The 26,449-nt window shown below is 42.1% G+C and overlaps 1 protein-coding gene across 3 annotated transcripts; it reads left to right on the plus strand.

Moving 5' to 3' along the window:
• On the plus strand, positions 1-24,121 carry akap11 (A kinase (PRKA) anchor protein 11). 3 transcript variants are annotated; one of them, XM_073473392.1, is made up of 12 exons: positions 1-19; positions 4,367-4,471; positions 5,081-5,191; positions 5,281-5,334; positions 5,556-5,687; positions 6,651-6,915; positions 7,293-11,712; positions 11,938-12,078; positions 16,100-16,186; positions 18,511-18,557; positions 19,291-19,490; positions 21,240-24,121. In XM_073473392.1, exons 2-12 carry the CDS (start codon positions 4,409-4,411, stop codon positions 21,423-21,425), a joined length of 5,706 nt encoding a protein of 1,901 aa, XP_073329493.1. In that variant the 5' UTR covers positions 1-19; positions 4,367-4,408; the 3' UTR covers positions 21,426-24,121. The 3 variants fall into 3 exon arrangements, with proteins under 3 accessions (XP_073329493.1, XP_073329494.1, XP_073329495.1); XM_073473393.1 differs by having other exon boundaries at positions 16,103-16,186; XM_073473394.1 differs by lacking the exon at positions 16,100-16,186.
• Positions 24,122-26,449: the final 2,328 nt, after the last annotated feature.

Below are 26,449 nucleotides of genomic sequence, written 5' to 3' on the forward strand. Positions count from 1 at the left end.
TGCTGGAGACCAACTCAGGGTGAGGAAAAATGGCTTGATACAGGCAAATAGTTATATCTGGAAAACACCGCAAATGACCAAAGATTGTTATTAGTAAGGCATTTGAATCTACCATAGCGTTATCATTAGCTTGGTGGCTAGGTGCTAGCTAACGACAGTAAGGTGACATCACAGACCGAGCGGACTGCGGCCTGGTTTTGCTGCTAGCCGACTGATTGACAGCCTGTCAGATAACTGAGTGGTTAATGTGGCTGTGGATGACTGTCGTGTAATGTCTTCCAATGGTTTGATATGAACTCATCTGTCTGCGTAATGTGCTGTGTTTAGCCAGCCAGCTAGCTAGTTAACCGTGTGTCTGTTTTGGTAGTGACTGCATAGAGCCCGAGTCGTGGTGATTGAACATCAGCATCCACAGTGTGTGGCTCCTCTGTGGCCTGCTGCTGCGGCGGGTACCAGCCACACAAACTGGAATATTTGGCTAGCTATTTCCTTCCAAACACCCAGTGCCTGGTAGAGTTGGCTTTATTAAGCTTTTGCTAACCTAAATAGGCGTATTCCATTATTTATAACATGTAGAGGTGTAATATAACATTCCACTCTGGTGTATGAAAGTTGTCAACGTTAAGTCAGGGCTGACAGCTGAAAATGATGTTTTGTTGCACACGTTGCTTTGTTTAGCTCCCTCTGTTCACGTGAAGGAGGTCTGTTGTCTGCAGTGGTCAGGCAGACCACCGCAGAGGAGTCACTTAAAGGGTACGACCACCCTAAAAGAGTTTTGGACAATCAAGTCAGTATAACTTATCCACCCTAGACCCAAATTTAGAGCCGTAAATGCATGACATCATTAGTTTTTAAGAGATGTCAATGTAACAATAAGGTTATTTAATGCAACAAATGATTATTTTGGAGACAATACATTCTCATTATGTTCTAGTTCTGTTACTTTACTTATCACACAAGACAAATACAATCGGCAAATCATCACAATAAGCCTCTTTTTTACAGGATACATGTTGACATGTCAAAATAGAGTAAGGTGTAAACAATAAGATAATTGATGGCTGAATTCCATCTAGCTGCTTCAGTTTCTTGGTAGTGGTAGTGGTATTGTCCACCTGTCCATTGTCATTGTCGTTCACGGTCAGGCTAGTCTGACTCACAGAATGTAGATTATTGGTGTAAGCCTGCCTTTGAGTGCCCATTTCAGTCAGCATTCTCCTCTCTTCCGCCATCTGCATGTTAGTCAGTTTTGTGAGCTCGCTAACATACAGGACCAGCTCTAAAGAGTTCCACTTGTTGGTTTTGGTGAGCGAGGCGATGTCACTTCAGTGACTATTGGTTGTGTAGTCTTACTAGTAATGTATTTTGACTGTCTTATACTTCAGCAGTCTAATACTTACCTGCAGAACTCAAACTGGATCCTGACTGGGATCATTGAAACTCAAACTGAAACAGTTTATGAAGAGGGATCAGTCATGTAGTCATGAATGATCTGGTGCTTCTTGTTTTATAGTGTTTTATTGTATTGCATTATATTCTGTGTCTGTATTGTTCTGTCTGTGTTTTCTTGTACATGTTTATTCTTGAGTTTATATTTTTGTTTTTGTTGTTCAGTTTTATGCATCTTTAATGCTCATCAAGGGATGGCATTGGAAATGAGCTTAGGCTACAAATGCTGTGGTTTGTGGCATCAGTCAATGCTGCATATTTATATGAATAAATGAACAGTTTGAAGATTCAAGATTTAATACTTTATTGCCATATCAACATAATTAATTGGAATTTGTCTTGGTGAGCTCACCCAAACACAGACAAGACAACCATAATACATACAAGCACATTTTCAGTGCTTGAAATGTGACTTTCTGCAGTGTAAAAAAATGTCTTTTAAATTGACAAATATCCTATATGTAATTCATGGCACATTTCAAAAGGGATCTCTTGCTATTAACTACCATACAATTTTTTTTTTTAAATAAGGTCCCATGGTGGTCCACCACTAGGGGCGTGCAAGTCATATTTTACAGTCAACAATGAATTTTATCGTCTAAAATGACATCATTGAACTGAAACAGTAAACTTTATTGAAAGTTAAAATAATTAATCACCCCAAACATCGTTTTCTGCACTGTTTTCATATCGGCCAATATTGACAACATATATGCCGATACTGATATATCTGTGATCGACCAATATCGGCCAAACGATATATTGGCCTGACTCTACTCTCTATACCAGGGCTCGCCAACCCACATGCAAAACAAGTTCCCCCAACACTTATTTGCAGGGGTACTGTTGCTGCATCCTGGACTTTGCACCACCAAAGACACTTGTGATTGGGTTACCAGAATAAAAATTGATTCAGCCACAGAGTTCTCTAGTGTTGTGGAGACAGGTGTGGCTTTGCAAGACTACTATCAGGCTATCATGACTTACCCTCGGTAAGTCATGATAGCCTGATAGTAGCCTGATAGTAGTCTTGCACTTGCACTTGCACTTGCACTGGAATAGAATGGAGCCCCTGTTTTTTTAAATTAATTTTATTATTTTATTTTAATAGTGACATCTGTGCTTTTGTCAACAGGGACAATTCTTGATCAGAACAGTTGCAGAGTATTTATTTGTCTAATTGGTTTGATTAATCATTTGATCTATACTATGGAGAATCTCCTGCTCCAACATTGCCCTCTATATGCAACCAGTCCCCCATTCCTGTCTCTTTGCTTGTCATCTAAAGAAAAGTGCTGATCTCACCTGATCAAAAAGTCACCTGTGCCTCATTAGAGACCTGTGTTTGGTCTCACAGTGAGCTGTGAGTTTTTCTCCTGTTCTCCAGGCTGTGTTTCTCTCTCGCAGTCTCTGTTTATCTATCCTTCTGACCACCCAGACTCATGCTCAGAATTTGGCCCACATCATCTCCCAACCAAACAAGATTAGACTACACAGCTTCTGCCTTTGACAGGTTGTTTTGCTGTCTCCCCTCTAAGATGATCACAATCTCCCCCCCAGAATCCTTTTACTGCATCTGCTTAGCTCCATTACATTTTTTTATCATTAGTTTTACAAATCAGCTTAGGAGGATTTGTTAGGCCCAAACATAAATTGCAGTTTTTTCACGACATAACTAATACCAAATACACGTGGCATTAATGTGACCACATTAGTTGCATAGATGATGATTTAGACCTATTAAGTTTACTCTCATATACTGTACCTCTGAATGATACATCTGTAAATTAAATATGAAACATACAAGGCTCAAAAAGCACGCTTCCCAACTACTTTATATTGTTCATCTCTGAGATAGTCACAGCCATAATAGACATCATTGTGCCTTCTTCCCTTGTGAGTGAATTGAGATGTACTGCATAGTTGAGGTCAAGCAGCAGTTGCTGGCTGTGTTGTTTTTGAACAGCCCACCAAAGCACCCATGAGAAGCCAGGAGGTCCTGGATCACCAGAGGAAGCCAGTGGCATGTCCTCTACCCCTCTGGTTCTCAGGATGTAGGATGGGCTGATCAATAGGACCGCCTGCCTGGATCTAGACTCAATCTAGCTGCTTTGGACCATACCTCAAAGGAGAGGCTTGGATTTCTTGGGAAACTTTTCCTTCTTGTACACTGTAAATATTTTGCCTCCTTTACCCGCTCTCTCATGCTGCTTACCAAGTGTGTTTCCCCTACTCAGAGCCCACACCCCAGTTATTTTGCTTTGCTGTTTGATCTTTGATGCAGGCCTGACTGTTTGAAGAATATCAAAGAAGCATGGCCTACTATAGCTTATCCTCACCAGCAGGACAAGTCTAGGCCTACTTTTAAAAGCTTGATTCATGTTATTTTCACACAGGTTGGGTGAAAACGTTGGTCTAGAAGTTTGTGCTGTAAAATCTCCCAAATTTGACTGTAATGTCTTCTGTGGTGAAATGTTTTTTTGCACAGGCTAGAGTCCATTGGTAACTCTTGGCTCATTAGATTGAGGAAAGCTACAGGTGCAGCATTTAGCTCATTGTTGTCATATCATGCTTCCTATTGTAATGTGGGTGTGCAACAGTGGAGACGTAGTGTGATATTTCTTTGTTACTTAATGGCACTGAGACTGCCATTGCTTTGTCATGTGATTGTTGCTGTAGTTGAGGGCAAGACACCATTGAGCAGTTCTGTTTTCTTTTACTTGCTGAAGATTATTGATAGAACAAGAGGGAGAACCTCGGACAAAATGGTCATCTGTGGGACTAAAAGTGATGATATATTTCCCTTGAGTGTCCTCATTTTTTTAAGTTAGACCTAATTATCTCCTAATTAATCTCTTTGCCATGCTACTCACTCTGTGATTTTCTGTCTTCCTCCTTGGTACTTTTCTGTTTACAGGTGTGCGGCCTGTCAGCCAGCCACGTGCAGCCCTCTGTTGCCATGGATGCCTGTGCCCGTATTAGAGGAGTTCCCATAAGGTCCAGGGCCTCAGTCCGAAAAGAGGTCTGTGTACCGGGACACTGCATTTTGTTCTGTAACAATCTGTAGTGTACTGTATCTTTGAAAGGGGATTTCAAGCAGCACTCTTTAGCGATTCTTACTGCCTGCCATTACATCTGACATAGCATTTTTAGATGGACATTTGCCCCTGATGTTACAAAGCACTTTTACAAGACAAATTAAAGTCAGATGTAGGCGTCCACATGAACACAGGTATTTTTAAAACAGGATTTTAAAACAAAATGTTTTTTGTCCATTTGTCATGTTTAAGTAATGTTAAAGTACAACAGGTCTCATCAGGTTTTTAACAATGTTTGTTATGTGTGCTTGTGCTATGTAGTTGCTAGATGTTTTCTCCAGTTTCTAATGTAGTGAAATGTGTTTTCACATGAGTTGGATAGGCTGGTAAGATCTTCAGTGTTTTTAAATGTCCATTTTAATATAATCTGATTACCCAGGATCTATATTGAAGTCATGTGTAAAAGCAGGAAGAACAATAAGAGGATGCACAAAATACTGCTACAAGCATGCTACAGTTGTGGATGAATACATATACATTGATTTCTCATTATTTCTGTTTGGTAACCATATACAATATATGTGTGTTTACAGACTGTGCGTGACAGTGGGGCTCAGTGTGTGAAGAGCCTCTTTAGGAATAAAAAGGAGCTATGCTGCATTGGCCTAGAGCTGCAAACCAGAGACACGACAAGACTGACAGAGGTTAGTCACACAAACCACTTTGCAAATATATACAAAGCTCAGCCAAACATAAGATATGTTGATACTGACTATCAACTGTGCTCTTTCAGATTCATTTTGTGTGTCTGCCTGGTCAGTGTGAAGGGGAAGATGTCACCCAACAGGTAAGATTTCATAATTACAAATCTGAGTTGTGATAAAACACAGAGAGAATGTCCTGCTTGTAGATTTTCACTTGTCAAATACATTTCTGATATGGTAGTGATGGACATTGAGTCATATTTTTTAGAGATGTGTAACAAAGATAATTTTCCATTGAGTTCATGGTATCTTGCAATTTCCATTTGACCTACAAGCTAAGCTGCTTCTGTGTCTTATTCCCAAGGCTCTGTCATCTCTGCCAGGAGGGCTGTGTGAGCTCCTCAGGTCCGTCCATGTTCACAGCCTCAAGAATGACGAGGTTCTGCTGCTCAAAGACTCCCGAAGGCTGGCAGAGCACAAGGACGCTGGGCCTCAGGTAGGTGACAGGCCTTTCATATTGAATGAATGTGCTCAGTCAGCATGTTGAGTAGGTGAGAAGAAGGCAGGGAAGTGAGAGTACAGAATAAGGGGAAGTAAGAATGAGGTACTATGTAGTACTCAAGTTTTTTTCCCGTAGAAAGATCTGTCCTACCAAGAAGTTATTTTCATATAAAAAGCATCAGTGGCTCAAGATAATTTCTTGAGATAAGACTTGTTTCCATTGAATTCTCTCAAAACAAGTATTAATGCCTAACTGTTTACTGAATACATCTAAACAACTTTATTGATACTAAAAACATGCATATTTTAGAGATTGCTTACCCTTATGGCAGAATCTGGAATCTCAAACTCAACCACTTTCTAGGTGTGGCATTTTTGTTGTTTTTATACATTTGCTGAATAGTTTTCCCCACATTTATGGCCTTGTCTGTTCCTGCCAGTAAACTGCAAGTCTTTCTCACGCTTTTGAAAAAATGCAGGTGGGATAGACATCAAGATGTTGTTTCCTCAGCCCACAATCGCAGCCTTTTCCTTCCTGGTCCTGTGTGCTATGTTTGGATTCACACAGGCCCTGCAGCTCACTCTGTGGTTTTGTTGTCCATTTAAGACAGCTAGACCTCCCACCTATCTACATTACAGCTTGGACTTGCCTGCAAAAGATCATCTCGCAATCAGTGTACAGACATAACAATACACTTCCGTCCCTCTTGCCCCCAGCTGTGAGATTAGGATTGGAAAATTCTTATGTGAATTTGCTTAATTTGCAAAAGCCATCATCTTTCACATTATCAGCTTGCCTTCTTCCAAGTGTTTGCGGGATGTGATCAATTTGACAGTTTATAGATACAATTTAGATATGTCTGCCTGTTGGTTACAAATGCTGTAATTTCTCTTTTCTTTCTCTCTTTTTTCTCTTTCCCTCTTTATCTCTTACTCTGCTGTTTCCCTTTGCCTTCAGTGCTGGTTAAAAGCTGTGTGTGTGCTGAGGCATAATCCCAGCATGAGCATCTACACTCAGGCCAGTGTAGGATCTTTGGTGGGTTTGCTGGGGTGCTACATGGCAGGTATTCGCTATGCATTGGAGCTTCAGGCTCTTCAGAGGGGCACAGCTGAGCCCAGCCAGCCAGAAGAGGATGACACCAACCAGTCAGTCTCATCAATAGAGGATGACTTTGTTACAGCCCTTGAGCATCTGGAGGAAGACGACACAGGAGACAATTCTTGTAGGTTTAACATCTTATGCCTAATGGCATTTAGTAGACTGCTTCTTGGTCTCTTACATAGAGTAGCTTGTGATCCCATCTACTTTTGAAAAATCCTAAATTAATTTTACACCCTCTCTGTTTTTTATACGATTAAATTTTGTGGAAGGAATTTAAATTTTGTCATTGAACTGCACTGGCACTGATAAGTTTATTTTTTCGTTGGGATGCACTTTTCCTTATACCTTTGTCTATAAGCAGCACAATGGATGAACAATTTTTGTTTTCACTCAGCTTCTTTTTGTGGATAACTTTTTATCATGTTTATCTTTTATCCTATCTTTGTATTTACTGTATATAACCAGGTTTCTCCCCTCTCCCCTTGTGCCTTTCCACAGCTGTATCGTCCTATAGCCATTTTAAAAAGCGTGATGTGGCATCACAGACAGTCCCAGCCCACAAGAGAAGAAAGGAATTATCAGGCTCCCGCATTATCATAGGCTCATCTTCAAAGAAGTATTCAGCCAAACAAAGGTCTGGTCCAGATGTATCTGTCACGGTGCAGAGGTCATCAGGCGTGGAATCCCAATGGACTTACTGCAGTCCTGGAGCTCGTCTCCCCTCACCTTTGATTCATGTCAGTGAATCAGAAGAGTCAGACTGCTCCAGCCCCAGCCCAATCATTTTCCTGGATGAGGTAGGCTATCAGAAGAGCCTGCTGGCCAAGCTGGATATCCCCCAGGTGCCAGGGGGACCCAGAGAGCGAGTTGAAGACTCAGACTCTGAAGTCAGTGAATTCTTTGATAGTTTTGACCAGTTTGATGACCTGGAGGAGCTGAGCTCAGAGAGCTGCACTCTCGCACTGCCTCTGGATGCTATTAGTGCACCAACCTCACAGAAAAGGGCAGCTGAGTCTAGCATCAGTGGGTCAGCATCCAAATATGTCTCTAGGGGCTGCTCCACCAAGGGTATGAATCCTCACCGCTTTGACCAGCCCACTCTCCCAGCTAATGTAAAAAAACCCACTCCTCTGAAACCAGGCTCTCCCTACTCACTTCACTCTGAGGTGCCTGACTCCCCTCGACCAGTGCAGACCCCTTCTGAGGAGAATGGTGGCCCACTCTTTAGTCCTGTCAGCTCATCCGCCTTCAGCCCTCTGGTGGACTCTAGTGGAACACTGGAATACTTCTGGAAGACAGATGAAGATGGACAGGACAGTTCAGAGCTACGTAAACCCCAGGATCTCTGCTCTCTGTATAAGACCTACTCAGACTTTGCCAGCAGTCTGTCCAAAGAAATTCTGGGATCTGTGTGTGGCTACCAATCTGCTGTTGACATCAGTGACAACAAGAATCTCAGCTGCGTCTGCCACAAGGAGTTCCAGAATCCTTCAGGCTACCTGATGAAGCTCTCAGAAATACAAGAGACTGTAACAGTGGCCAAGCTGCAGAAGAAATCTCAGTCTCTAAAGGATGGCATTCAGAGGTTTGCCACTGACTTGGTAGAAATGAGCTTGGGCAGCGCCTTGCGAGACCTCCAAAAAGGTGTATCCTCCTGTACCACTACCTTGTGTCACCTTGCTGCCAGGCTCACATCCTCTGTATTTCAAATGGCCTTCCATGAGATTGGCATGCGCCATGCCTATGTGTTAAAGGAACGAGCAATCAATGGATTAGCTGGCTTCCTAGTTGGAGAGGCTGTATCTGGGGCACTGAAAGAGTTCCTGACAGTGAAAAAGCAGATTTTCCACAGCACAGTAACACGTTTTGCTGCTGATCTGGCTGAAGAGCTGGTGTTTGAAGGCATTATGGAAGTGTGCCAGTTCTCCCACCCCTCAACCCCTCTCACCCCTAGTGATTGGTCCTTTGGCCACAGGCAAGAGGAAGAGGAGGAGGTGGTTTCCTCCTATGCTTCAGACTTGTCTGAATCTGTAATCCAGGAGGCCTTCATAGAGCTCTCTCAGGCGGATGTTGCCTTCACTAGCCAAGCAGCTATTAGTGTGTCTCTGGACAACATCTGTTATGTGAGTGCAGAGAACACTAGCACTCACACGTGTAGCACTTTTGCTAACCAGCAGGTTTTAAGTTCCAGCTCAGCTGCAGCTGTCCCAGGTCCCTCAGGAGAGGATGCTTCCTGCACAGTGAAGAAAGCCCTATTTACTGTTTCAGGCATGGCCAGCTGTATTCCTGTGCCCCAAGCAGGCCAAGCCCTCTCCCACCTTCATGAGTCTGAGGAGACCTGTCAGGATCAGTCTAGCTTGTTAGATACCCCACAGGCCAGCCCTAAAAGAGTAACCATATCATCCTGTGACACCACCACATCTACACAAACTCATCTTTACAGTCATGGAACTCAGACAGCTATATCTGGAGGAGACCCCTCTCAAGGAAAGTCCCCATTCCAGAACTTCTCTGGCAACATGGTGGATATGATAGTAACTGAGGCTTGTGAGCTAATAACTGCTTCTAAGATGAAGAAGAGTTTTGGTGACTGTGCTGATTTCCTCACAAAGACAATGGGAAGCCGAGGGATCTCTTCTTCAAAGCAGGATTCGGTTAATTTTGAGGCTTCATATGAGGATTCCCCTTCAAAGCAGGGAGCTGGCAGGGAGAATTTGAGATATGACTGTAGAGAGACTGGATATGTTAGAAAGGACAGCCCTGTTGAGCAAGCAACAGACCGTAGCATTCCTCACATTTCGTTTCAAAATCAGGGGAGAGCCAGCTGTGAGTTGGACCCCAGGACCAGAAGTGTGGCTGAAACTCATTCTGTGATGATGGATACTCTTGGTGTGCCAGGTACCGAGACAGGTGGACAAAGAAGGACATCTGTTCCTGGGGATGACTCTGTTCCAAGCTCTGGTCAAAAATCTGGTGGGACTCCTGGCACTCCTCCCTCTACCCCTCAGCAGCCCAGTGAGGTGTCCCAGGAAAAACAGATAAAACAGTTCTCCAAGAAGCTGAAAAGCAAGCTTGCCAAGGAATTTTCCCCTGCTACCCCCCCACCCACCCCTCACTATCAGCCTGAGCCTGGCCCAGGTCCAAAAGACATCACTCCTGAGGCAGACAAAGCTGAGTTTATGCTCAAATTGATGAGGTCTCTCTCTGAGGAGGCAGATGGCAATGAGGACGAAGAGGAAGAATTAGCAGAAGAGGGTGGTGTATGTTGCACTAATAGATGTTTAGAGGCAGGGGGTGGCCGGCATGAACTGAGCCAGATGTCTGCACGCAAAATGTCCAACAAGGAAGCTCTCCACTATGCTGAGAGGCTGGCTTGTCACATTGTCTCCATGGCAACAGAAATGGACACCCTGGGAGTGGCAGACGAGGAGGGAGAGATGAGTAAGGGCAGCGAGAGAAGGAGAGACAGTGTGGCTCAGTTCTCAGAGCAGACCCTGAACACTTTGTGGGTATATGCTGGTGAGGTGGCAGGAGAGGTCATCAATGATGTGAAGAGGATGGTGAGCTCTGCACAGCAGTGTCCATATCACAGAGCTCTCAGGAGAAGAAGCTTTGACAGATCTAGTTCTGAATGTCTGCATCACCACCATCACCACCAGTCTCAATCCAGTACAGACCAGGACAGAAACTGGAGGCTAGGGAGGCTGGCTGAGCAATGGTCTAATGACCTGATAGCCTCCGTCTTCCAGTCTCCCACCTCCAGTTCAAGCACTATTTCCAGCTACAGCTCTGGCCTGTCTTCGGAGTATCCCAGCTGTGAGAGTGTGACAGATGAATATGCTGGTTACCTCATCAGGGTATTGAAAAAGGAGGGAGGCAGTAGGGAGCTGGTCCTAGACCAGTATGCAAGCCGTTTGGCCTACCGCTCCATAAAACTAGGCCTGGCTCATGCCAGTCGCAAGATCAAGCAGAGATCGTCTGGCACCCGTCTTCACTCCTCCAAGTCACTGCCGGATGAATGGAAAACTTCTGGTAGTGACACATTGTCATCCAAGGACAGAGTAGATTCAGTGGTCTGTCCATCAGGCGAAGATGCTCAGTGTTATTGTCGGGAATCTGAAGACCACAGTCAGAGGGACTACATGGATATGGTAAACTTTGCAGAGTCTTTAGCTTACAATATCACCTGCGATGTCACACGCAAGCTGCATCTTTCCTCTGTACGGCTGCCTAAGTCTCTCACGGACTCCTGTCTTTATAAGAAATCCAAACTTGAAGACATGACAGAAAATCTCATCAGGAACTCTTTCTCCTGTCCCCTGTTGTCCAAGGAAGGAAAGAGCAAGCATTACCACAGTACAGGAAGCCTGTATGATGGAGGCTACAGGAGTAGGGTGATGCAGGTCATCGAGCATTATGCCAGGAAAATAGTTGATGACACTCTGAAGATGAGCCTGGCTTCAGTTGGACATTCATCCCGTGAGCACCAGAGGGTCCAAGGCCATGACAGACACTCTCACACCCAGAGGTTGTCTGAGGTGCCATCACTGGGCCCAGCCCTGGGAGAGAGGACATGCCGTTATTGTCAGATCCAGGAGTGTCCGTACTGCACCAAACTTAGCAGGCACCACCACCATCCAGTATTACAGAGGAGGAAAAGGGGGCCGGAATGTCAGGCAAGGGCTGAGCGGCTCTCTAGCTTGGAGATTCCAAAGATCCACATTGACCTGGACCACAGGGCAGCGCTTGCTGAGGAGATGGTGTCCATGGCGATGGAGACGGCTAAACGTGAGCTGAGCAACACCAGTCTTAATGCAGACAGTGGCATTGGCCATGATGGGACCAGCTATGCTGAGAGCCTAACTGCTGAGATTATGACGTCAGCCCTGTCCAACATCTGCCAGGCTGGCAACATCAGGTACATACACAAGATTCCAATCAGTAGTTGCTTTTGCGCGTTCTCACTGCCATGTCCATCTTTCATGTTATGGCTAAGGCCACGCACATAGCATTTAATCAGCTTTATTCATTTTATTTACATTTCACACTAACTTATTACCTGACTTTACCAATTTACCAGGAATTTGTAGATTTTTGCATACATTGTGAAGCCTTTTCCTTTTTCATCTCTTTGTGCGTTTAGCTTTCCAGGCAGGGAAGCCACAGAGTCCTCTGTGTCCCAGCAGCTGAGTGTAGGTGATGACAGTCTGGGCAGCTGGTCTAACTTGAGCTTTGAAGATGAGCACCCAGACGACAACAGCAGCTTTCTCCACCTCAGTGACAGGTATACAACCACTAGATTTCTCGTACATAGCATACCAAATATCCAGTTACCTGTACACTGCTACAATTTCCCTTAGTGTTTTACTATAGTGATACATGATAATGTAATGCTGTAATAAATGTATTTTTATACTTCTGGTTTTACCATTGCTGTGATGTAAACAGTATTGATTTAAACCATTCTGTTATTTAATGCACAGCATCATACTAAAATGTTAAAAGCATGTCATTTTTTATTCATGAGATCACTGTTGGCTAGTAATGACTTCTGGTCTTACTATGGCTTTTTTAACATACACAAAATTAGATGAAGGGAATATAGCTCTTAGCTCTCCCAGTCTTACCCTATAGAACTTTCAAACCAACTACAATGTGTTAAGACACAGGAGTACTAAGGAGTACAGATTTTCTAAAGATATTTCTAAGAACAGGGTTTGGGCTCAGGTTTCAGGCAGTTTTTGAATTTTCTACCAGAAGTAGGAGTTTTTGAAACCCCTGCTGTGGACCAGGTCATTTTTTCCACTCACCCACAGAGTATGTAGCAATATTTTCTTGTGATATCATGACAGCTGCTGTTGCAGTCATCTCACAGGAGCCAGGTTTGATAGCAACAACAGGTGGCACATGTGACTGTCTCAGCCACATTACCCCCTGTCTTCAGATGTGAACAAACTAATCATGGTTTCGTGAAATATTTGTTTGTATGGTTGTAGCATAACTATTTTTGAAGGTAACATATGGTACTAGGTAGGGGTGTGCATATCTCCCTTATAAGAAGATCTGATATGCATCTAGATACACGGGCGCCAATATGTTTCAGGGATGAAACATTTTCACAGGATATACAGGACGAATCAGTACTGTATTAATAAGTCTGTGCAATTTGATGCGATATGATGCAGTCTAATACAGTTCTTAATATTTGTGTCATTTAGTAATTCATTTTCCATTATAAATGAAGATAAGCTATTTCTGTAAAAGAGGCAGTACTTGTGGTTCCCTGGTCTTTTATTAAGTATATCTGATATACTTCATGAAAGAACGTATGTTTGTTACTTTATGGCATGGGAAAAACTGGAAGACAAATGTCATTTTGAAACCACACTGAGGGCCGCAATGAAAATAATGATTGGTTGCACTATCGCTAATGTCCATATCAGTATTATCTTCTACTCACTGGCTGTTTCCAATCATGATTGTGATTATGATTTTTGCAGTTAACAGACAATCGTATCATTTCATCATACCATCTCTCCAAGTGTTACTACTGTATCGTGCCACCGGTGAACTTAATCGCTGTTCTACAGACCTCACATAAACAACTACATGTTCTTCAAGTTTTCCTTCTTTTTTTTAATAAAAAAATCCAAATTCAAACTTTAGACTTAATGGTTCACTATGAACCATTAAGAACCATTATGAACCAGTGTTCTCAAACATATTGTCTTTCTTTATCCTTCGCAAGCATGGATCCAATCGAAACAAACTTTTGTAAAAGTAAAGTGAGAGTCTCGCTCTGAACTTGCACAGCAATGTGCTCACATCTCTGATGTAAAAACTGATTTCCAATTCATATCAGTGAATCTGATATAAATTGGAAATCCCCCAATACAAGGGAATATCAAAATTACAATATGAACACTGCTTACAGGTGTGGTAGATACTTACAAAGTGGCACATGTAACGATCTGAACAGTGCTGACATTGGTTCAATATTTCAGTTGGAGAAAGTAAAATGTATTTCTGTGTAGTCATGGTCTCAGGACCTAAACAAGGAGGTTGTCACTTTGATCATGCTGTGTCAGATTGTGCTGTTCATCTCCTCAGGCCTAGGTCAGTATAGAAAAAGAATGTTACTGGTAGTGTTGGACCTGTTTCAGCAGAGTCTCATTTAGACTTCACCACAGAAATATAATTTTGTCTGATTTGTGCAAGTATTGCATTATATGTGAGCTCTAACAGATATTTGTTAAAGGAGCAATTTGTAAGATGTAGCAAGAATTTTGATTTAAGCATTAAAAAAGTAAACTAGTCAGAGTCCTGATCTGAGGCCCCGTAAATCTCGTATATACTGTATCCCCCGTTTTCAAACTCGCATATGTCGGTCTCGGAGGCTGTGTTCAGTCCAAGTCTGGTGTGAGCTGTTTTCACTGAGCGGCAGAGTCTGGTTGAGCTGAGCCACTTGGCACGCGGTGACTCCCCCCGTGATCCAAGGCTGACAAATTGTACCTTTTTTTTTAAACATTTTTTGTAGTTGTCCATGCAGCCAAGTTCTGCCACGGAGATAAGGCCAATTAGTAGTGAGACAGTATTAGCTTTATCCTCTTGGATGGACATCACCACTATTTTAAGAGAGTGGGACGAAATTAATGAGTCAGAGTATCAGTCTCTGAAGTGACATGGTCCCATACACCTCTCCAGTCTCTAGGAATTATGCTGTTGACATTCCTGGCAAAAGTTCTTATCTCTATGGAAGCAAAACTGACAACATTCAAGATTCTTTCCCAAGACACTGAAAGAACGCAGTGTGTTCGCAGCTAGTTATTTTGGCCATCAGGGCCAAGTTAATGTATCATAATATTTTCTAAAGGTGTGTCTGAGTGCTCTCTTCACTTCAGGCAGTGTTTCTACAGGAACAAAGTCCACCATGTGTAATTCATTAGACTCTCTTCAAAAGCACGCTGCAAACATTTCCGCTCAGCAGATGAAATAACGGAAGGAAAAATTCACCTTCAAGGGCTGATTGAGATACTGAGCGTGATAATTGACTAAATGAAAAAGCTCTCACCATGTGTCATTCACTGAAACCACAGGGAGAAAGCTGTATCTGAGGTAATGCAGATTAAAGGAGGTATTTTTAGATATCAGAAATGTTCCTCCCTTCAGCTTCACTGAGAGTGCTGCACGCCACAGTATGCAGGTTCCAGCCAGCAGGCTAATCATTGACTAATTACAGAGCGTGTATATTGTTGTGCTTCTGTTGCCAGCTGGTTGTCCTGGAGGAACCCACAAGATTAACAGGATTATATGAGGACAGGAATGTAATGATCTCACATTTTAGGCCTTTAACAACAAATCAGCATTACAGATGATTCAGTTGGATATGTGGTGGAAAAATCTGTATCATTTGGAGATTCCTCCTCTGTTTTGAACCTCACCTGGCGTTTAAAGGATTATTCCAAATACCAGTAATGGTCATCACCCTGAGTATTGTTTTTTTAAAGCTACATGATAGACACGGTCATTATAGCATATGGGATAAAACTGCTTATTATATTCTGATCTTTGTTTCATTCCAGTAGCTCTTATGATTATGTCTCTCTCAAATTGGGCTCAGACCAAAGGAGTTTCAGGCCAGTTTTATGCTGATATGCCCCTCCCTACAATCAAAGGAGAAATCTGGTCTGGGACCTTGGTCGCTACCAATGTTCAGACCAGATTATCTGCCTGCAGACTTCTTACATCAGTATATTTCAATCGGGAACACAATGGCCAATGAGAGAGAGGTGTCCTAGAGCAGGCGATGGTGTTGCCAAGCAATGGTAAACAACCCTAGCACTTGAGGCTAACGTTCTATTGAAATATTAAAACGCATCCACCTCCTGTTCTCATTGAAGAATAGACAGCCCATGTTGACTGCGTCTCCCCAACCATTTTTTCATTGACTCGATTCTTCAGCTTTTGTTTTTTCTCACTGCAAAATATTAAAGTTAATACAGCAAGTTGTTCCGCCATATTTTACAACTGCTTCCCCACGATATTTCAAGTGAGAGGGATCACATGAGGTCGTGCATCACTCTTCTGACACGATAATCTTAATAATATCCTGTAGTGTGTGATGTGCCAGTATTTTAAAATTTTGTAGTGTGTGTGTGTATGTTTGAAATTAGAGAAAAGAACATCTATGACGATTCTCCTTATTTGCATGATTCAACCTGACTTTAAAACTCCTGTAGTCTAGGCCCGGCCTTAGCTGATAGGGTTTATGTTATAGCGGTGCATTACCTGCTTTCTTTCTTCAGCAGCAATGGGAACAGCAGTAGCTGGAGCAGTCTGGGCCTGGAGGGCGAGGCGTGTGAGGAGCGCCTGTCATTCTCTCCCTCTGACAGGTCAGTCAGCAACTGGTTGACATGGCTAACCTTCAAAAATGCCAGGAAGACCTGGGGGCTAGAATGGGACAAAGATATAATTAAGTCATAGAATTTACTCTGAAACCGAAACTAAGCAAAGAAGTGTGGAACTGAAGTGTGGAAAATCTCAGCACAAAATTGGAACCAGGCAATTGCTTCATCATATGAAAATGATTTAAAACAGTGGACAGTGGTATTTTTGATCTATAGGTCGTCTCATACTTGGAACCCCCACCCCTCTTACATGACCACACTAAAGCTCTAAGTGCTCTAAGTGCTCTAAGAATAAATAGGCTTGACATGGCATATACTTGTTGGTGCTAAATTTCAGCATGCAATGTTTTGCTGTTTCTGCATTACTTGCATGTATTCTCATTGCTTAAGATGATAAGTTGTAGTGTTGTTTTATTTTGGGGGCTCTTGCACCTCTTGCATTAATTAAAACCGTTCCAACCCACTAATAGGTTCACATATTTGTCCTAAAGTTCTTTTTTTATCATGGGCCCTAATCCCTAAAAAAACATAGACATATACTGCAGCTTTGACAAGTTTAATCCATACTGCTAGTCATTTAAAAACACACTATTGTTTTGTGTGTGAATGTGTTTTGCTTCCATCCTTGCTGCTGCTTGTTTCGGCTTATGGCAGTGCAGTACAGTCAATCAACATGTTAATCACCATGCACTTGTAGGGAACCCCAGTATCAATTGAGTTTGAGAGCAACTGAACAGCAGTCTTTTAAATGCAAAAAGCTGCCACAAGTTAGCAACTTTCATGTTTGCTAGGTTTTATTTTCCATCAAGTCCATGAATTCAGATCTGTTTGGCAGCTGACAACCAGTTCTCGGATGTCAGAGCTTCCCACAGACATCTGAATGCACCAGCAAGACAGTTAGTGCCTTAAAACTGCATGGTTACTACTGACAAAATATTCACTTTAATAACCCTGTCAAGAAAGTTTATGCATGGTAATGTTGATACTGGACTAACACCAGCTGAAACCAGTGGCTTCCTAGAACACAGCAAATCTGCTACAACTTTTTCCATCTGAATACCATTAGGGTCCGTTTTGTTTCAACCCAGTACTGTCAACAGATACAGTGTAACTGTACAAAAATGAAAATTGTCTTCATGGAAGTAATCCACATATACAATATGCATGTGAAGTCTGCTGATAAAAAACAGAGGACTTCACTGGCAATCTGCTGTTACCTGGTCTTTTGTGTCACTCTCCAATAAGTACAACACAGTAGGGGGCAATGGGAAAATGTATGCAAAATATATACTTCATGAATATGTCAACTGTCTTCCATCAATATGATGAAGTAACTTCACTATTTCTGCCTGGTTATACCATCCATAAACAGTTTGCCAGCTGATTTTTCAGACAATGAATCATATCACAATACACATTAATATAAAATACAGTGCAGTAGTAGAGGATTTTATACATATCACCCACTAACATCCCTTGGCACTGACGAGCAGCAGATGGCAGATGGCCAGTTCAGTGCCTGCCATTAGGTGGAAAATGGGTTGTGCATCACTTGCCTTTATTAAACTTTGATTTAAAGGAAATTTTAAAAAAATGTTTCTAGTTGCCAACTGCAGCAAATAAACTGCTGGGTTGGTACTCTTCAAGCACTGTCATTGATGGTCATAGGTGATAGATAAAACTTAGGTCACTCAAATATTGTCCTTAAATGCATGACTTTATTGTTGGTACTGCCCTGTCTCTCGTAGTTTGCTGCTTCATGTTCCTATTCATAAAAACAGTGAATGTGAAAGCACCTTAGATGTCCTCCTTCTGCTATGAAAATGATATCCTTACATCATATTGAACAGAGTCTGAGTGTCTGTAGCCGTGGGCTGTGTCAACAACACTGTGATTAACAATCTTATAAAGTGGAGAAATGACTGTTTACCTGTTGGCACGTCACACAGCAAATATTTGCACAATTGACAAAATGGATATTGAGCAGATTTTCAGAATGGAAAAATCAACTTTCACACCGATCAAAGTGTACTCTTAGTCACTTCATCTTAACTGGCAAAAGATATTGAATCAGAAGAGTAAATTTACTGGAATATAGAAACAACGCTGACTGACTGGAAATGTGCAGCACAGTTCCCTCAATGTATGATGTCTTTTGATCAGTATTACTTCTGATATCCTGCTATGCTTACACCAAAAGCTGTTAGCTTAAGCATGCTTTTTGTGATTTGTATCTCCTTGCATGTAGCCACATCTCCCCAGACGTCTCTCCCTTTTTATTAACCTGTGTGGCATTTCTCATCCAACAGTGACAACACAGAGGACAAGGAGACTGAGGTCAAAGAGGAATCCAGTGGTAAGGACATTTTATTGCCTGTAACTTCACCTTTTGAGTAGGCTGGAGTCAGTAGTAATGCACTCAAAGCTATTGTGAACACAACTTCCTAAAAATGCAGATTTTGGCAAACAAAACCTGAAATCCAAGTTTAACATGGCACACTTTTGGACAAATGAGGGATATGGAGACAGGCCCCCGTCCGAATTTAAGGGTCGTGCTCTTTCCACTCCTTTAGATTCAGAACAGTTGGTCTTGATTCATACTGGATGTCTATGTCTGTCTGCCTGTCTGAGTGTGTAGCCGGGGATTTTACCACCCCCATATTCAGCCACACTAATGCTCATTCATCCACTCCTCCACAGACATTCATTGTGTGTGTGTGTGTGGTGTGTGTGTGTGTGTGTGTGTGTGTGTGTGTGTGTGTGTGTGTGTGTGTGTGTGTGTGTGTGTGTGTGTGTGTGTGTGTGTGTGTGTGTGTGTGTGTGTGTGTGTGTGTGAAATCAGAGCAGCCCCCACTTAGGAGGCGGGGGGCTCCTCATTGGATCTGTTCTGCTGTGGGAGCGTGGGAACCTAGCATTGATCAGTGCTGGGGGAGCAAACGACTGTTACATATTACACACATCTGTCTGTCTTTGAGATTGCCCAGGGAAGGAAAAAAAAACAAAACAAAAAAAACAGGAAAATGGGTGGTAGAAAAATATGCTGATTAGTCTGATTAATCTTGAATGAACCACTTTTTCCTGTGCTGCAGGGACTCTCTGTGTGGACAGGACTCAGGTGCAGGCTCCCAGGTCTGCACTGGTTATAGTAAACTCTGATGTCAGGGAGCTTGGGCGTGGCCCTCCACATGTGACCCTGGACCCTCAGCTCAGGAGCATGCTGCAGTGGGTGGCAGCCTCCATGGCAGACATCCCTCAGATACAGCTGAGTCCTGACAGAGAGCTCCAGCAGGTGATTGCCCTCAGTCCATTCTGAACATGTTCATTACCTCCCATCTCAAACAGCAAACAGGCTCCCACTGTGGTATTTACTAGTAAACATGAAGACTTTCTTTAATCCAGTCAGATTGCTTCAATGAAAGAAGCCATTCTTTCCATCATTGTTGTTGATGTTGGTTTTATGGTTAGTTATCTTGTATAGTTGTATCCTGGTTTCTGCTACAGTAAGCTTTGCTGTGGAGAGAAACGGCTGAAAACCACCAGCTAATGTAATGATTAAGTAAAACAGGTTGCATAATAAATTACAGTGCAGTTTTCTGAACTTGTTAGGTAATGTTTAATACTTTCAATGCCCTGTCAGACGAACTCAGGTAACCCCTGACCCCTTCATCGACAGCACTCTTCATGTTCCAAGTGTGTTCATTTGAACTAATTTTAAACTGCATGATATTTTCCATCCATTTCCCCTTATCTATTTCCACAATGTATCAATTAACCTAGCTATCATATTGACCAATTAGATTCAGATTAATTCTTTAATTTCCTCTGTATAGGAATTGCTTTCACAATCGTTACACATTAAGGACATCCAGAACAATGTAAAAAGAAAACAAAAACATTACAAATGAACAACACAAGTCTGCTACAGTGTGCACAGGATATTTAGAGCCCTTATAGCTGAGGGTACGCAACTCCTCCCAAAGCGTCTTTTTTTTTACAGATTGGTTGTCTGTATCGGCGGCCAGGGGGAAGGAGGTTGAAGCATGGATTGAGGGGCTGGCAGGGGCACAGAGGGATGCGTTCAATAACAATTATGAAGTACTTCTAGGTATTTAGAACCTTTCTGCACACTTGGAATTGCTCCCAAGTACACCCTGGGGTATAAGCACCCCTGATGTGGAATCACTGTTACAGAGAGCAGCAGCGGTGATGTACTTAGCATCGCCCTGGTTCCCTCGACAAAAAGCCTATTGGATTTTTCAGGTGGATTTTAGATTATTGCATAAAATAAGCTTGGTGGCAAACACAAGTTTATGATACTTACACATTTTGCTCAAGAAGAAAATCTTTACAGATGAACACCACTTTTATGGTTTTTGAATGGTAAATTGCCAAAAGTAAAAAGCTGATGTTAGGCTCTAAGTGAACTACACTGCGGTCACGTCACTTCAACATTGCCACCAACTTTACTATACATAGATAAATCTACAAGTTATAAAGTTAAAATGGTTTGTAACTAAAGTGGGCCTGTAAAGACGGACTAGTGACTAGATGAGTCTCCCTATTTGGTCTGATGACATTTAATGTCCCCGACAACCTCTGTAGTCTCATTCAGACACTTGTTAGCAGCCACCTTTTTTAAGATGGGTAAAAGTTTTAAAATTCACATGTGGATTATTTACTGATGTATTTTATGTTGTAGAACAAAACGTGAATATCTCTTAAGCTTTTGTTAACCAGAGACCTTATTTCATGCATCTAACCGAAAACCCATTCCAAAAAAAACCCATTGACTGAAGAAGGGGGAACCAGAAGAGGGAACCCTATTACCATTTGTTATTATTATATTCTTTGACTTCCCTGTAGAATTGACCAATTTTTCTAAATTTACCTGCTGAAATTTTAATTTAATGTCTGCACCTTTCATAACTGATTGGAAACCCTTAAACATTTATCCAGACCCATGCATTAGAAGTTAACCGCACTAAAAAAATCTGCATTGTAATTGATGTCACTGAATGATAAGTGTGTGGCCTTTCAGCTCCCAGCAGTGGTCCAAAGACTTCGGGAGAGGAAGTGGAGAGTTGGAGAGCTGCTGCACACACTGCTGCGCTACTGTGAGGAGAGTCAGACACACAGTCAGTCCCCGGCCAGAGAGGAGCCACTCCAGGCGGGCAGAGAACTTCACCACATCCCCCTTTTCCAGTGGCTTCTGGAGCATGCCTAGGGCAGCTGTTCTTTTTTTCTTCTTCTCTCCTCTCTGTCCTCTCCTCTCCTTAATTCTAAACAGGGCTTTGCAAACTCCACAGCCCCTAGAGGGCGCCATACCAATCAGCTGATCTAACTTACTCTGATGAATGTGGGCGGTGTGTGTTTTGCATTGCATGCTGTGACCAAGAGTACTTCTGTTGTATTTTATTTGTCTGTCCACCTTCTGTTTTGTTGTTGCCGTTCATTATTTATCGGGCTGCATATGCCAGGTGTCGATTTAGTGAGCTGTCTCTCCCGCCTACCTACACTTCTGAATTGAAGCCCTCACACCTCACTGCTGTTGTGCTTGAGCTACAGAAAGAAAAGGAGAGAAGAGGAAGAGAGAGGGACCCATCCCATCTGTTCCAGACAGAAACCAATGAGTTGAGAGAAAGAGAATGTGTTTTTTGTTAGGGAATCCCCATAGCTGCTGGGTGGATGATGTCATCACACCCACAGCTCACCTCTGTGGTGGTGTTTCCACATGTTAAGAGACAAACTGTGCGCACACATACACACAACACACCACACCCTCGTATTATCAGAGGAAATCTAAGATACAGCGACACATCAACATCCGACACCATTATTCCCCTAAAGTATTCTATTGTTGTATTCATCTGTTCAGAATGACTGTGCTTGTCATTCACATTTTGTTCCAGTGAGGTTTTTCTCTGAAGCACTGAATGAGGTAAATGCTGGTGTAAAGACTCCTCACATTTGACCAATATGCTGCCATACCCACAGATCAACTGTTTAAGTTGTAAAAACCCATATCTTTAGTCATTTTGCATTGATGATCAAATGGGCCATTCATTTGGCAGTAGAATAATAAATAGCGCTTAATGAAGTTGCCTCTTTGCCAGTATTGGTATTCATGTTAAATCTAATACTGTAACACTGCTTTCCTAGCCTCAATCTACTTTGTTGTCAAACTTAGTAAAATACTTAGAGTGGATGATGTTTACTAGGGCGGTTGGTATTAAATAAAGAAAAGTCTATTTTTTGAAGGTAGAGTATGTCTAATCAAACATGAAATGCTGCTCAAAGCTATGAAAGAAGCCATGATATTGGCTTAATGTTGCCAAATGTAGCGCATAAGGTGACTCTCCTCCCCTCCTGTCAGCAGTCAGTGTATGATTCCCTGGTAATTTTCTCAGTGGCTCATGTCCAGTTTGGGGAAGATCCAGTGACGCAGATAGTGGATCTTGTAGTAATTAAAGACACCCCACCGGCCTGCACCTCCAAAACCACAAACTAACAGCTTACATTGCTCAACCGTGGAGTCACACATCTTGTCACCCACACTCCACAGTCACCTTGTGGAATGAAGAAGCCTGAATACCACAACTTCCACACAGCACTAACCCTTCCAACACACACCCGTGTTACTCACCAGCCCCCATGAGTATGCACAGCACTACCGGCTACTTGCTGAGATGCACTTTTTTTGATTTGGCCCAGGAGCGACTGGGCATTTCCAGCCCTGGCTTCCTCTGTGAATTCACTCCCAGCGTAGCTGGTCTGGTCTGCAGTCAGTTAGCGTACATGCATAGTGAACCCCCTCCCCACCCAATGTAAAATGATTGGGATACATTTTGCCGTTGCTATTTATTTGTGTTTTTAAAGCATGGGACCTTAGGATGACACAATGCTGCAATGTCCTGAGATTTAATCAGGACTTCTTTTGTGAGTTTGCAACACTGTAATATACCACAGCCTCACATCTAATATGATAAACTAAGTGTTGGTGGTGGTGTTCACCTGCATGGCTTAATCTTCATTGACTTTTAAAGCTCAACATTATTCTTCTTGATGTATTGGCCTCCACTAATTGAGCTGCAGTGAATCATCTGTGTCCACACTGCCTCACAGTATGCTATAGGTCTCTGCAGATGCCTTGTCTGTTACTGCTTAATCTCTAGGCTGCCAAATGGCCATATAATCTTAAAGGTGTTTGTCCTGTATGATTTGTTTACATGCAAAAATGAATATATCACAAATTCACTATTTTTAAAAATAAATCCAAGTTATACCTACTATTTAGAATAATAGTAGAAAAGAAAACAGTGAAGTATTAATGAGAAGTGAGAGAGTGCATACATCTTGGTTTACATTAAAGGAATGTATTAAGAGTCAAGGACTTGACACATGAAGAAGCATCAGTGTACAAATTCTCCCCCAGTGTGAATGTTTAGTTGTTGAAGTAGTATTTTCCCAGGTTTTTCCATTCCCTACCCTCTTCCATGTTTTCTTTATCTACTTTACATTCCCGTGCATACCACATGACCTATAGCGCTATATTGTTGTGTTTGTGAAAGCTGAATGTGTACCTGCAAAGACTCTATTTAGAAGCAGATACTGTAAATCTGTTTTGCTACTGTGGTCCCAGTGTTACTTTCTGGCTCTCTCTGAACACAGGCAGGAAAACTGAAAAGAAAAGAGAGAGTACCTCACCTCCACTAACTTCTGTACTTTTTCCTGCTTCCTTGTAAAATCCTGCCAAATAAAGATATTTAATAAATTATGTAAGTTATATAACAGTGAGTTCACTACTTGTTCTCCCTAGTGGCATTGCTAAATAGTTTACACATTCTAAGCTTAAAGTTAAAAACTCTAAATTTGTTTATGTTAAGGCTTGGTGTGACAATAAAGCTTTTTCATGTGCTCTTATTTTTTGTCTTAATTTCATGAAAATCATCTTTGTGTATTATTAATGTTTCACTTTGTCAAGCTACGGTATTACAGATGAAGTTTATCAGGAAATGTTTAGTCGCCTTTAAGTATTTTGCTGAGTGAAAAAAAAGCCTGAATAGACTGAACAACTGATATTTTGTATCCAGTCACTTGTGTTAAAAGGCTTAACGTAAATTAATTTATTAGTAAATTGACATAAAATATATCAGTAATTACCTGTCATCACTTTACCAACCAAAAATGCCACAAAAAATGTCCCTGATTCTAGTGTCTAAAATGTGAGAGGTTGCTACTTTTCTAATTTTGTAAATTGAATGGTTTTGACAGATCAAGCCATCTGAAGACTCACCTTGGACGTGACATTATTTGACAGCTGTAGTTGCTAGTTATTTTCAGGTTCAGATTTAATGTGCATAACATTGAAATAATATATGATGCATTTCTATATGTTATAAAAGTTAAAAAGTTGTACCATCAAAAAAAAAAAGCTGCTTTTGCATCAATAATAATCCTAATTTAATATATATTATGTATAATATAATGAGAAGGGCAAACTAGATACTTGCAAGTCATTTTTTGGTACTTTAATAGAATTTTGAATGCAGGACTTTACCTTTCAAGTATTTTTCCACTTAATTTGACTTATTTTTTCACTCAAAGGAACAGTTCACCCAAAAATGGAAATTCAGTCAATCCCATGCTGATGGAAAGTCGGTGAAGTTTCATAGTCAACAAAACATTTCTGGAGCTTCACAGCATGGTTTACCCCCATGCTGTGAAGCTCCAGAAATGTTTTAAGGTAACAACTGAATTTTCATTTTTGGGTGAACTGTTCCTTTAAAGGATCCAAGTGCTTTTTCTACCTCTGACATACAGCGATCAGCCACAACATTAAAACCACTGACAGGTGACGTGAATAACATTGATCATCTCATCATAATGCGATGTTCTGCTGGGAAACCTTGGGTGCTGGCATTCATGTGAATGCCACTTGACACGCACCACCCATCCAAACACTGTTGTGGACCAAGTACACCCCCTCATCACAACAACACTACCCGATGGCAGTGGCCCCCCAGCAGGACAATGTGCCCTAATACATCGAAAACACTGCTCAGGAACAGCTCGAGGAACACAATAAAGGGCCCAAGGTGTTGACCGGGCCTCCAAATTCCCCAGATCCCAATCTGATCGAGCATCTGTAAGACGTGCTGGAGCAGGTCTGATCCGTGGAGGCCCCACCCCCCAACATACAGGACCCAGAGGATCCACTATAAAACGCCCTGGTGCCAGACACCACAGGACACCCTCAGAGGTCTTAAGTCCATGTCTTGACAGGTCAGAGCTGTTTTGGCTGCACAAGGGGAACCTTCACAATATTAGGCAGGTGGTCATAATGTTATGCCTGATTGGTGTATAATTAATTCATTAATTAATTACCCTCATCAGTTACAAATGAAAATACTTGTTACTTGCAGCCCCCTCTCACTGCAGCAGTTATGGACTGTATCAGAAACAACAGCACATCAAAGTCAGTCTTCTTTCTTTCAGTGAAGTACCTGAAGGATTTGTCTCTGAAACACTTTGATGCAAACTTCTGTCTCTCATTTCTGCTTGTAAATCTAAGAGCATGGAGCATGCTGATTTAGGGTGCATTTCCCTGTGATAACAGCCTAACTTAACTACAGTGATTCCTCCAAACCTATTAAAAGGCTGTCACTTTACAAGGCATGGCTGATCCACCTCCTTACTATTACTTGTGCTGCAGGTGCCAAAGCAAACAGAAGGGATGTGTATATATTAAAGCTGGTCTCAATAACAGTGCTACAGTTCTTGGTTATGCCTGGATACAGCTGCACAAAACAGCCATTGTTGCTGTGTGATTAGACCGTACCACACACGCACAAATATATAATTAGGTAATGCTCGCTACAATGGGTAGTACCTGTCAGCATTCAGCTTTCTGTGCAGTGGATGAATGGAGGTGTCTGTCTGACATGGAGGGAGAGAAAAGAAGAAAGAGAGAAGGAGGAGGGAAGGTGGGAATACCTAATTGCAGGCTGTATAGTGATACAGGAGGTGAGGAATGTCTGACAAGCACATCTCTGATCTTTTGAGCGGTGGGAAGCCTGCTGACAGACAACAAGAGGGCTCCCAGGCCATGCCATACAAGGATATGGTTGGCTCAGCTTGTGGGTGACCGGACTGAGTGAAGTCATTTCCAGCAGGCTTGAAATTAGGGGATATGTGAGGGAGTGTGTGGAGACAAAATCTCTGCCAATGGTTGGTGAGAAAGAAGAGGAG

This window comes from Pagrus major, chromosome 9 (assembly GCF_040436345.1).
Source record: "Pagrus major chromosome 9, Pma_NU_1.0".
In the NCBI taxonomy this organism is placed as follows: Eukaryota; Metazoa; Chordata; class Actinopteri; order Spariformes; family Sparidae; genus Pagrus; species Pagrus major.